A 13423-nucleotide genomic window follows, 5' to 3' on the forward strand; every position below is an offset into this window, starting at 1 on the left:
GTCAATACTGACTCAAAATAGAGCATCAATTCAGAAAACAATGCGGCAATTTGTGAATGAGTGCACGAACACGCCAAGACGCTGTGGCTATGCTCTATTGAATTAACTATCCTCACACAATAGAAGCAACACAATGAAACACAAAGCTTTTCGCCCAAAATTGGCATGAGTAATCACTTTAATCACATTAATCATTATGTTGAGGGCCTGCTTTTATCTCCCTGAAAACCTACAGCAGTTTGTGCTTCTTCAACTTCCAAGAGTCGCACCTATATCACCACCTCTGTGCACACTGTGTTAGTTTTAGCTTGTAATGGTTGGGTAAATTGATTTATCGCATCAAATCAACAACAAAAAAGAAGGGACGTCATTGTCCAAATTAATATATAATATGCACAAACTCACTCTCTTGAAAAGGCCTTTTCCTCTGCTTCTGTTCACCATGGCAACGACTGGGCAAAAGGAAAAGGGGGCTTTTAAAAAGTGAGGTCCACAATATGAGCATGCAAGAAGCGCTAACATCCAATATGGTATGTGCACGTAAACACATCCGTCATCTTCATATACAGCCGTTGGATTATACAGCAGAGTCAACGAGAGTCTGTTCATGCACCGATGCACATGCGACACGCTTCCAGCCCAGCCATCCAGCTATGGATTAACATGCACTCTGTCTGTGCAAATACAGACACAGACCTTTGTTCTTCTATCTTTGTGAGGACTTTCACAGACATAATGCTTTCCCCTGCTTATTACCCTAACTCAAACCATCCCAACTAACCCCTAACCCCAACCTAAACCCAAATCTAACCTCGTCTTAATCCTCCAACAGTCCTTTGAAGTCGTGAGGACCAGCCAAAAGCATCATCTAGCATCATCTTGCCCTTGACACCTCTTTATTTTCTGACTTACGCTTGTGCTCTGTTCATACATTTGCTTCAAACCAGGTCAACAAAGTCGGGGAATCAATGAACTGCTCATACATCTGTCACCAGATATTAGCTGGATCATTTTCATTAGGATAGACAGGCTGCCTGAGGTGTTTCTTGTACGGAGAGGAGCTAAATTGGTCAACCTGCCCGCCAGAACATCTGGTCCATCTGTGGATATATGAAACCAGTTCATGTGCTGGGCTGAAACATTCTGGTTCACAGTTTATGAGCCTGGAAAACTTTGACAAGGTCAAATAAGTTAAAAAGACGTAATATGAATGCGAAATGAATACCCAACATGTCAGCCTCTCATAACAGAAAAACAGTGCAGAGAATTACTTGACCAAAACATCATTTATTAATATCAGCAATGTACCACGCACTAGAAAAAGATGCCTATTTTCCCTGCTTTCAAAATGATATCTCAAAGGAGTCCTAATCCCCCATCAGAGCGGCTCAGTCCGTGCACCATCCTTCCTCGGCGGATTCATTATTACACAGGTCCCATATTGACGACACAAAGGTGATTTTCATGACACAGAAAATAGTGAGTTTGCTCCTATTGTTTCAACAAAGACACTTAAAGTGTAGCAGCGATACCAGAGGTGGCAATAGGGGGTGGGGGGGTGTCACTGTGTATGTGTGTGTGCAGTTCTCAGGTTAGTCAGTTCAACAAAAGAGTGGAAAACAGAAACATGTTTGGTCTCCAAATAATCTGAAAAGAGCCAATAAGTACATAGAATCCGGGTGATGTGGCCCAACGGTATGTGCATTCCGTTTCATTTAAAATAGCTCAAAAATTAATGTCCAAAGTCTATCTTGGAATAACGAGAGAGAAATCTCGAGACAGAAATGGACAGGAATGAAACTTGTGTTTTTCCAGTCAACTGCTTCTGTGTGTTTTCTGGTTTTTGAAGGTCAGAAACTTTAACACAAATTCAGTGGCGCAGCTGAAGCGACCGACATGGAACCAGAGTGGCTCCGGCCGGGCACGGGTCTCTCATTCTCTAACCAGTTTAGAACTGCGGGAAGAAAAAAATACTCAGAGGAACGTGTTTGTGCTGGAAATGAGGTTACACCATAAAACAGCAGGTGGAACCAAAATGTTGGAAAAACCATCCATTCCGGTCGCTTCACTCTGAAGCTCTTAAATGTTTGAGGAGGGTTTGCGGGAGTCCATCAAGACCCATCGCAGATCATCCATATTTCAGCATCACTCTTTGTACATCTCATGAGCATCACAACATATGTGGAACGTATTTTACAGCACTTTTGGCTGTCGCCAGCCGAGCACCAGAAAGTGGATCAGAAGGACTAAAGCTTTCGTTACGACGTAAAAGCCACGAAAAAAAACTATGCAAAATGGGGAAAGGGGCAACGTGCAGCGTATGTACTTTAGGGGGGGGCTCAAACGGTTAGTCTGGCACAATTTAGTCCAAATTCAGGTTCTTTTAATGTCACGATTTTTCACAAGTTTTCTTTGCAGTTTGTAGTTTTCAGTAAGTTGAACTGGTTTATTACCAAGAAGGAATGATTGAAGAACTGGTGTTATCCAGGTTAGATGGTTCTGGTTTGCCTTATGTTTGGACATGGTAAACATCTCAAATTGTTGATTTTGTAGCAACGCCATTGATTTTGCGTGTGGGAGGTTCCTGTGAATGTCTTACCGATGGAAATGGATCAAACACTAAAAAGAAAGTCCCAGTTATACCAGCTTGATCACTGGCAGCGGTGATGAGTGACGACGAATGATTCCGAGATGGTGCCAACAGCTCTGTGGGCAGAGAGTGATTATTATTGGAATGGAAGGGCAGTTTATGAACACGAGGGTCATGCAGGTCTTTGCCACCGAGACTCGGTCAGAATTCACCAACCATGAACTGAGACGTGAAAACAGGGAATTTTCCAGGGTCCTTCCGGTCAGATCATGGGACAGTGGTCAGAGCTTTTCTGTTGGTTTATTTTGAAATATTGAGGATGGTTTTTCCAGAACATCCAACCTTTTAAGAAAATCAGGATATTTTCGACAGAGCTAATTAAATGTACTCCACAAATCTATGAGAACAACAACAGGATGTCAAAACCATAATAGTGTTTCGAGCCGCTCTAACCCCAAACTCTTCATCCACGTTAACACGTACATACAATACGTTCAGGGACCAGGGTCCACGGATCACATTTTTGGATATTTTGACAAAGTTCTTTCTCATTTTTCTGTGTTTAAACACCAACCAGGTATAAAAACATTCTTGCCATCTAACAGCAACTAAAGAGTTGAGTAATAATGCATCATGGACAAAAGTTCACTGAATTAATCAAGAGGATTTTACCAGATAAACACTGCCCTGGCGCTAACTCATACTGAACAATTAGCAACATGAGGAGTCCGCTGAGGCCTCCCTGTCAAATTACAACTAAATCTACTCAGAATAAGAACGATAATAATGAAATGTTACCACAGTCTATAGTAGAAGGAAAAATCCTCGGGTACAACTAAAACTAACCAACGAAAAGATGGCGAGTGCCTAGAATCCGGTGGGTGGTGATCCTTTTGTAAAAGAATAAGCAGCACAGCATGCAGCCGTGTCATAGATGAAGTAAGAAAATGGAGGGAACTCTGAAGCTGCATCCTCTTTGTGCTGCACCCTTTCTATAGAAGGCACTGTGGGTGCATCGCCGTCTTTAAAGTGTCTCGGAAGCCGTTGCCCCTTCTGTCTGCTTTCTGAGCGTCAAGCCAGTTTGTGCCGGTTCTGCCGCCGAGCAAGGCGCCTTCGCTAAGTGCGTCGTGGCCACTTTGGAGGCCGCATGTCTTTCGTTATTCCAACAGTGACTTCACCTTGTGTGCTTCTCGTTTTGATTGTAAAACACCAGCTGCGGAGCAGTGTGGCAGGGACAGCAGCCCAGCATCAACTAGAGGTAGAGGTAACTAACCCAGTAGACTATGTTAAAGAGCAAGAAGGATGTGGGGAAAAAGACCCGGGAGTAGGAATCCAACTCCCGGATGTTGACGTGGACCCGGCCTCTCCTCCAGCCACCTTCTTTACACTCCTCGTAGCAGCAGAAGAAGCTGGTGCAGTCTTTGCCATCCAGACACTCATACAGGCAGTTGTCCTCGTAGTCGTTCCAGAAGAGGGAGTTGCCCATCGGCATCATGGGTCGTGGGGGCAGAGTCATGGTAAAGGATGAGTAGGCCTGTGGTTGGTTAAGAGGAGGAGGATTAGAGTACAGAACTGTAAACCTTTGAAAGTCTGGCAGGTGGCTACAGTAAGAATCCGACTGTTTCTGGTTGATCCACGATGTCGAAGACCACAACAGAAGTCAATAAGGAACTAGCAACCCAGAGGTAAACTGGCTCAGCAATCAACAATGTTAAAATGAAGCATACAGCGCGCTGCTTTAATCCGACTGGTCTCTATGACTTTGTAATTTGCATTATTTGGTCGTGTTCGCGTGACTTTTAAATCTTTTTAGTTGGTTTAATGTCCACAATTGAACATTTAAACTGTTGAAAAATTGGATGAGGGTTTGACTGCTGGTGTGACTTTTGACTTTTAAACAAATATGAATCCTTTCACAGAATTGCATAGAATTGCTGAATGTGATCTATAAGTCATTAGATATGTATGGCTGTGACTTCCACCCTCTTTATATCCTGTGGGACAGCCCACATAAGGTAAAATCGTCTGATCATTTCAGAACTCTGCTCTTAAACGATGAGTGGGAAGCGATGGGGGCCGCAGAAACCGTTTTTTTGTGTAGTAAGAGAGATGGCGGAGTGGGCGGCACAAAGGGGCTGTGAATATGACAACCCAGGCTGGAACACAGCGCAGGGAGAGCCAGGAACGAGGAGTGTGACACACTTTAATTGTTGAGCTTTGTACCTCCGAGACATTCAGCAGAACTCCTCGACTTTGGGAGGTAATGAAGAGGGAGACGTGGAGGGAGGGCGGCCAACAGCGGCTGACTCAATCGAAGACGCATTGAAAGCTTTGACGGCAGGTTCAGCCTCGAGAGCACCCACGCGGATGGGGCCGTTTCCGTGGAGCTTTTTAAATGGGCTTGGACATGCTCCCAGAGACGCATACGAAAACGTACATTCCATAGACATAACATCACCTGGCTCAATGAGTGTCTGAAGGCACTAAACGCAACATTTAGCAGCAATAAAATGCTGTTTTACCCACACTGCTCATCAACACAAACGCCTCATAGCTGTATTGGTTCATCTGGTGGCACAAATCTGGCAGTACCTGGGTTTTGTTTGAACTCTTTTCTTGTTTGTTCACCACTATTGATCCCAGGGGAGCCACAGGGTGTTTAGGACTGAGGTGTTACCATGGTTCCCACAAACTCACCTTGATATAAGAGGCGGCGATATATTTGATTTAAACTAAATGCAAACCAGGGTTTTGACCCAATCCGGCACCATCAGGTGTGGTCTGTTTATTGCCACGGAAAAACAAACTGAATCGCAGCTGAATAAATGAGGCGCTGTCAGATCAATATGAAGGCAAATGTACACAGGCACCATTTCTTTTAGCATAGTTGCTTTACATTTAGATGGAAATTTAGCTACAAACCAAGTAGAAAGGCTCCCTTTTGATATATATCATAAAGATAAGTCATTTAAAGGAAGTGAATGGAAATACATTTGAACATTCCCGCATGAGAGGAACTAATAGATTGAAACTGATCGATACTGTTGCCATCCACCAGGGGGTGATCACAACGATCTGGCTCAGGAATACCAGAGTGGTGATGCTCTTACCTTTCTCCGGGTTTTAGGAGGAGGTCGTCTTACGCTGTAGAAATAGTAGTTCAGCATGGCGTACTCGATCATGGCAGCGAACACAAACAGGAAGCAGACGGTGACAAACAGATCCAACGCCGTCACGTAGGACACGCGCGGGAGCGAGTTCCTCGCCACTGTGCTCAGTGTGGTCATGGTCAACACGGTGGTGATGCCTAGTGAGCACAGGAGAAACACTGTCAGGATTTTAGGAGCAGGTCATGCCCTCGTTAAGCAGAGGAGTAAAACCAGAATTATGCAGAGATATGAAACCAAACCCCCCCCCCCATGACACTCAAATAGAGCTCTGAGCTACCGTGAGACTGACTGATTTATTGGTTGGAGCAGATGCAGATTTTTCTGCCGCTGTGGTTTTTATAATCTGAACAGTCAGCAGTTTCTCCTTCTTTTTGGAGGGATTTTTTAGTTTTCATCATGGACTTTTAATGTGGTTCCCTTTCTGCTGACGTAGGATTTTTCCTCTTTCTGTGTCTCACTGATCCCCAAGTTCCCCTCCTCTTTCGCCATCAGCTAGACCAGGCAGAAGGCTCGACTCTCCTTAACCTGTCTGCAGCACACGATCAGATCTATTATCATCATGTCAAAGAGCTAAGCTAATGCTTCCGCTAGAACACTAAGCTCCAACCACTCTGCATACAAAACAGCATCTTCATGCCTTTAGCATCAATTCTTCTCTCTGCTCGCACGCTACCCTGTTTCCATCGAGCAAATCAAAGCTTGCGAGTGTGGATTCCCTTGAAGGAGGTGATGTAACTGTCATGCAGAAGCGCCTCTGTCAGCTACACACACACACACACACACACACACACACACACGCGCGCGCGCGCACGCACACATATGATGGCGTCATGTTCTCAGCCTTTGAACTTTTATTTCAGACCTCATCTGAAATACTTCCAAAAACTTAAAGAGCTTGCGCGACTGATCTGTTGCTCACTTTAAAAACACAGACGCTGGATTTAAAGTGCATGCTCTGTATCAATAATTCAACTGCCAACAAAATCCTGTTTTCTAACCGTTTCTCGATGAGACAACTGGGAAAAAGTTTGCAAGAGTTTGAAGGCTTTTAGAGTTTTGGCGATGTTGATCTGCCGCCTCTCACGGCTCCGTCTCTCACCTCTGTGTGAGCCATGCAGGTAAAACGGGGATCAAGAGGATTTAAATCCGTCCAACTGAAATTATGGGGCAAAACTCCTTTACAGATCACATATTCAGATGAGCCTCGAAACGTAAACATTAGCTTGAAAGCTAAAGCGAGAACAAGTTCAGCCGCTTTTCTCAAGTCACACAGCAGATTGGTTGGTGATAAAACAATATACAGTATATAAGCCAAATAAGGTGCTCGCCGGGCAAGATCAATTCTTTCAGACAGAGATGACACATATGCCCAGTGGAGGTATTGATATCCTGTGACACACACACACACACACACACACACACACACACACACACACACACACACACACACACACACACACACACACACACCCTCGTAAGACTTCCCTCTCATCCTCCTCCATCCCTCTCTCTCCCTTTCATCCCCGTCTCCCACATGTCTTTTATGGCAGAGGCTTCAACTGTTTTTGCCCATGGTTTCCATAGAGACGAGAGGCTCCTGTCTATTTCGGGCTACCTCCTCTGGTCGAGTGTTCGTCTAGACTCCCCCCAATTAGATTCGAGCACCAAACCAGGTGCGCCATCAACCCTTAGCTTCTGTCTTAAACCTCAAATCCCAGGGATCGGCGCTACAGCAACAGCTTTCACTGTACGCTTGAATCCACTGTGTGTGAACACACGTCGCCATCTTTGATCTATAGAAGACAACTATAGATAAAAGATGTGAGGAAGATGCTGCGCCTGAGCCAAGCGAGTATCCTGCAGACATCCTGAGAGTGGAAAACAATCCTGATGGTGTGATCACACCATTGTTACAGCAAAGAAACTAAGACTGCCTTTTAGAGGCGCACCAGGAGGGAATGAATTATTACCGTGGTGTGAGCACAGAGAGGAATGTCAGGCATGATATATTAAAAGATGCACAACTGTCTCCCAATTTTACGACAGTGTTGATATGTATTAGATGTTAGAAGAGTTTTACTGCCAATTATTGGCCTGTCAATTCATCCGTTTGGTCAGATTTATAATTTTCCCAGTATTCAGCAAACAATAAGGAATGTTGTTCGTTTATTGTCAGGAGAAACCAGGCAACATCTCGGCATCAGCATTTTCCAGGATATATTTACTACATCCCCAAATAAACCCAAAATAAGTTTCTTGGAAATACTCTTCAGTTTTTAATGGCTGCTTCAGCGTGTTTGTTTTCAGATCGCAGCAGCTCACACGTAATTATCTGTGTCGGCTAATGTGAAGTTCAAATTATGCCTCGAGAATAATTAAAGTGGAATGAAAGTCGGTATTATTCAAGAAAGTTAAAGAGGCTTTCCTCTAGCACGCATCCAACTGCAACCTCTGAGTGTGGCGCAGCATCCGTGTGAACCGGGAGCGTATTTGTTTGCAGTAATTATGGAGATGTTTTCAAATTAATGTGCCAGTGATTGAGGTTAAAATGCCACACACGGCAGCTTTGGTCTGATCTGATTAAAAGTGTTTGGTGCGCGGGGTGGAGGTCTCGACATCCAGCATGTCTGACGCATATAATCAGCCTGATGGTCCTATAAGTTTCCCTGTGACCGAGAAACGCCTTAGCTCTTCTCATTCGCACGAATCTCAGGGCAGAAAACAATTTCTGGTATCTTAATCTCAATATATGTGCCAACATTTGTTAGCTTGCGGCTAACTTGACTTTAGTTTGTACCACATGGCCATCTGGTGCCACAAAAAGCTCCAAAAGAGAGTTCTACAATTGTTGTAGCGAGCTATGCTGAAGAGAACATCCATCCACCTCCTTCCACCGTGCTACTGATGTATGTGCACCATCCCTGATCTTAAAGCTACCGCCTCCTTCCCTGGAGGAATGTTGTCAGTTCCTAAAAACATACAGACACATCGCTGCTGACAAGCGCTTGATGGAGGTTTTCCCCAGCTGCTACAGCTACCCCCACCCCCAAACTGCCGCCAATTTGCGCTAAATATTTTTTGTTGACGCCGATAGTTGCTCGGCTCCAAATAGTTCGGATGACAGAATCTGTCATTTTCATGAAAGCCCCAAGCGACAGGTTCAGGTTCCAGAGGAGATAATTGGTTGACATTGTGTCTTTTGGAAGTAAATTATAATGTTGAAGCCTTGATATCTGGCTGAGTGGTTTGGCTCTTTGTGCCGTTGACGTTGCTAAACGATAGAGGCTAACAACAAACATGTTGTTGCTTTTGGAGCCAGCGTGGACATCTGCCCGCAAATAAACACCTCAGTTCATCTCCAGGTGGACATATGGAGCAGAAAGAGTCACATGTGTCACTATTGAGATGATAATAGTCACATGACCTTTGAGATTTTACAGTCATTTACAAATGATCTCTCTCCACCTCTTTTTAGCCTCGGGATTGATGTAGAGGCCCTACTGAAGGTGAGGACGATGTCCTGTACCACAGAAGAAAAGGGCTAAAGCACTGCTAAATGCTCAGGAATGAGATAAAAAAACAAAACATGCACAGCCGTTAGAAACTCTACATATGACGAAGGCATGGTCACATTGTGTTGAACCAGGAAATACACGCTCACATTCAATTCCTTGCAATAATTCCCTGGAGGTTAGAAATTGGTTGTGTCATATTTATCAGTGTTTTCACCGATGTTACTCCTCAGTTCAGGTCTCATCCAGAGGCAGCAAAGGCCCGTCGGCCGGCGGTCGGTCATTGTGGCTGTTGCCCCGGGTTGCACAGAACCATTGATGGTATGTCTCTGCGGAAATGTCGAACTTTGCCTTAGCGCCTCCCGCAGGTCTTAGCAGCGATTAGATCAGCCTTCATCCATCGCTGATCTCCATAGCAACAAGGGAATTAGTCTGCAGGCCCATTGTGCCCGTGTGTTGCCATGCAGTCAAATCGTAAAACATACTTTTCAACGTCCTCACTTTGTTGAGACACCAGCATTTTTGGTCCTTTACAGGTGGGATGAGAGGTGGACTGAGAGGTCTATCAGGCAAAGATCTCAATGATCGCCCAGTTCAGCTAATTTAGAAGCCTCCAGTATAACTCACAGGCCCTGAAGCCCCTTCTAGAGTTGTCATGCTTCCTCTGTCCTCCGTGGAAAGGGGGAAAACATTCAAGGTGATACTGTAACTTTGGTTGCAAAAGATTTACAAAAAAGTGATGAAAAAAACCTGATGAATTTGGGGGATGATGCTCCTCCCAGTTTCCCTTGATGGCCAGAGGTTTGTCCTCCTTCAGCTTCTTCCTCACAAACCATCAAATATAAACATCAAATGACATCTGAATTCAACCTAATAACAAATGTGATTTCTACGTATGATCTCATATTCTGCTCCTCTGTAGTCCCGAGTTGGACGCAAACCAACCTAACTTTGATCTATCGCCCCCGGCCTACTTTCAGGTGGTAACAGAACAATCGCTGGCAACATTAAATCTACTGGAAACCAACAATGGTAAAAACACTAATAACAGACAAAAATGAAAACAAAATTCTACACTTTGAACTAAATGTGGCAACATGTGTTATTTTGTTCTGGTGCGTTGTGGTGTTGTGGTGTGTGCACTCACCCCCATAACTGAGGGCATTATTGTGAATGAACTGAATGCGAGTGTGTATTTCATGGTTCCACACTGCCTTCGTCTCACACACCATGACCCACACAATGGAAGTCTGGAAGGCTCTTGGCTGCTGGCTGTGACAGGCATTCACCTGTGAGTCATGTTAAATAACAACCTTAGAGACGGAGCCGGAAGGAAATGGGTTCGAGTCGACGTGATTCCAGCCCACCAGCTGAAGTAAGACTGTGGTGCAACGACCCTAACCTGCTTGTAACCAGCAGGTCTAAATGATCACCTTTTTCTCAACGGCAGCATTTCAGTATTTCTGCGGCTCTAGTCTGTAAATGAACATTTGCTCTGCTGTCTTTCTTGATCTGCGCTTGATGTTCGACTGTCAAAGCCCCAACTTTCATCAGTCCAAGAGAACAAAAGGAGAAAGAAAGACGAGCAGACCGCACGCCTGACACATTGTGCTATTAAGAGCAGCAGAGCGCCAAATAATGGGCCTTTGTGCTCTTCATTCCACTGTTTTATGCAATTATCAGTTTCTAAGGCTTCGGTAGCAAACAGAAAGACCACCAACAGTCTGGTGTTCAACTCCTGGCAGACATACATGGAAGACTAAAAGAAATTCTGTAGGGTTGGACGTGCTGGGCTAAAGGTGCCCGCAGGCGCTAATGTGGGGGGAATATAGTTGCATAAATAGCAGTGAGTGAGGAGCTGAAGCTCAACGGCTCCGGTGGAATCCACAGGAAGGTCCATATTCAAAAGGTGTGGGATTGTTAATACTTGAATACTTCAGATCCGATCAACAGCCATGATTTGTAATTAAAAATCATGCATTTCACCTTCAAGCAGCACTTTACCAAATAAGTTACCCAATTAAAACCTCCTTTAATTCAGGATTTAGGCGTAGAATCACTGCACAGCCTGTGGACCAACAGTCACAGAACCAGCCCAACAAACACAGCTCGTCGCTGCCACACCCAGCCAAAATGTCATTCAGCCCCAACGTACGACAAAGGATCAGAAAGTTCTCCACCCCTTAGGCAGCTAGTCCCAGTAGCCAAGCTGCCTCCATGACAGCGAGAGAGAATGACCTGAAGCTGCCGCTAGATCATCTACTCAGTGACCTCAATGAGCTGGTAGCGAGTACCCATGGAGCAGCTAGCCTTGGAAGAGGCCTGGCTACTAGCTCAGCGCTGCAGACAGTATTCCCAGCCACACCGACTCGCCCAGAGCGAGATCTCAACAATGGTAAACTCTCCTGACCCCAGACACGAAGATACTGAAGCCTTTCGGAGCTTTGGCCTTACCGTTGACGATGGAGTTCAACGGGACAGAGGTGATGTCAGCTGGTCATTTTGTGCAAGAAGCAGCAACAGATAGAAGCAACATGCAGCTGAAAAGATGATTTAACAGATTTCTGGTTTTTGACAAATTAAACTAACCCAGGGATTATGGTAAGATATTTGAAAGCCGCAAAGACAGTGAAGAAAGAAGAAGAAGAAAGCAGGTTTAAACCAGCCCCCTTTTTCTTTGTTGGTGTAAAATGGCAGATTAAAAAGTCTGAATAAAACAATTATTCGCATTTTTGAAACTGATAATAATGAAGAAAATATGCTAAGATCTACTGCTGAGTGTGATGATGGATTTTTCAAAGTTCCATCGAGACTTACCTCAACAACAGGGAACAGTGTCACTTCTTCATCATCGTCCTTCAAAGTAAATAAGCTGATGGCGGGCATGCAGCGTGGGAGGACAGTAAATAAAGAAAAAAGAAAATGAACACTAATGGGATGAAATGAGGCTTTAATGTGAAACGTGCTGATTTGTCAGAGGAGCAGACATAAAATGAAGATAGACATGCAGACAGACACAGACACACATCACGCTCGTGTCCGAGCTTTTGTGTTATGTGACAGAAAAAGTTCCCCAGCACAGAAGTGATAACATCGTTTTTCAGTCCCAAATAATTGAACAAGAAAATAATGCTAACGCTAGCAAGCAGGGGAAATCTGACACTGAATAAGAGCCTCGGCTCAATGAGGGGATTTAAAACTCAACTCAAATAAAGTCTGAGCTGAGTTGAAGACTGTTAGCTGCTGTTTGAACGGATGGATACTGAAGGTAGGAGAAAAAGAAAAAAGAGACTGGACAGAAAAGAGAAGAAACACGCAAAAGAGACACACGTATAAGTGTATAAGTAGGTTCTGAATGTGCCTGCGGAAATCTGCCATCTGTCTCCTGAAACAGCTCCCTCTCGATATTGAAATACAACAGCAGCAACGTGCTGGGACGGAGCCGCAGCATACCGAGGGCGGTCCTCGCCGGCGTGGCGTCGCTCTTGATCCAGAAGGAGACCCAGGAGAGGACCACGGTCAAGATACAGGGGATGTAGGTCTGGATGGTGAAGTAGCCCATACGTCTGCTCAGGTCGAAGTAAACCGTCATCAACACGTACTCGCCTGCAATTGGAAGGAAAACAATGAAATATTAGCAACGACACACAGGCAAGCGACGCCCTCTCATATCTTATTTATTACAATTAAGACCATAAAATCTGGCCCTGGTGCTGATAAATACAGAGAGCCCGGAGAATGACCCCTGAGGAAGGCTACGGACTAAAACCTGCCGCCCTCTCAATGGAGTTGAACTGACCCTGACAGGCTGTCGCTCCAACATGCTCCTCAGAGGTGTGTGAAGCTATTCTGAGATCTGAGAGTCACCAGTAGCTCCAATTAAAACGCTTTCAGCGCAGACGGCAGCCAATAAGTCCCAGCGGCGTGCGTCATTGTTGTTATTCTTGGTTACACTGAACTTCTGAAGTCTTGAAATAGGCCACAATCGCTGAAGGTCTGATCATCTGGATCAAAGCAGCAAACAGGCAGAAGTCGGGAGAGGAGGCTGGTGGACAGTAACACGTGTGGCGAGGAGGAGGAGAGAGGAGACGAGGAGTAAGGGAGCGACGGAGGAAGGACGGATCCCGATGCTGCTATAACGGCGTGAGGGC

The 13423-nt window shown here is 44.9% G+C and overlaps 1 protein-coding gene across 1 annotated transcript in view; it reads right to left on the bottom strand.

The window, feature by feature from the left end:
- Positions 1-1267: 1267 nt before the first annotated feature.
- LOC130522214 (gamma-aminobutyric acid receptor subunit gamma-3-like) overlaps positions 1268-13423 on the bottom strand; it is a 49825-nt gene continuing 37669 nt past the window's right edge. The window contains exons 8-10 of the mRNA XM_057026306.1: positions 12726-12878; positions 5701-5897; positions 1268-4124 (exon numbers count right to left, since the gene is read on the bottom strand). Of these exons, the coding sequence (XP_056882286.1) occupies positions 3843-4124; positions 5701-5897; positions 12726-12878 (632 nt within the window). The 3' untranslated portion in view covers positions 1268-3842. The remainder of the gene's footprint in view (positions 4125-5700; positions 5898-12725; positions 12879-13423) is intronic.

The sequence above is a fragment of the Takifugu flavidus genome, chromosome 3, assembly GCF_003711565.1.
Source record: "Takifugu flavidus isolate HTHZ2018 chromosome 3, ASM371156v2, whole genome shotgun sequence".
Classification (NCBI taxonomy): Eukaryota; Metazoa; Chordata; class Actinopteri; order Tetraodontiformes; family Tetraodontidae; genus Takifugu; species Takifugu flavidus.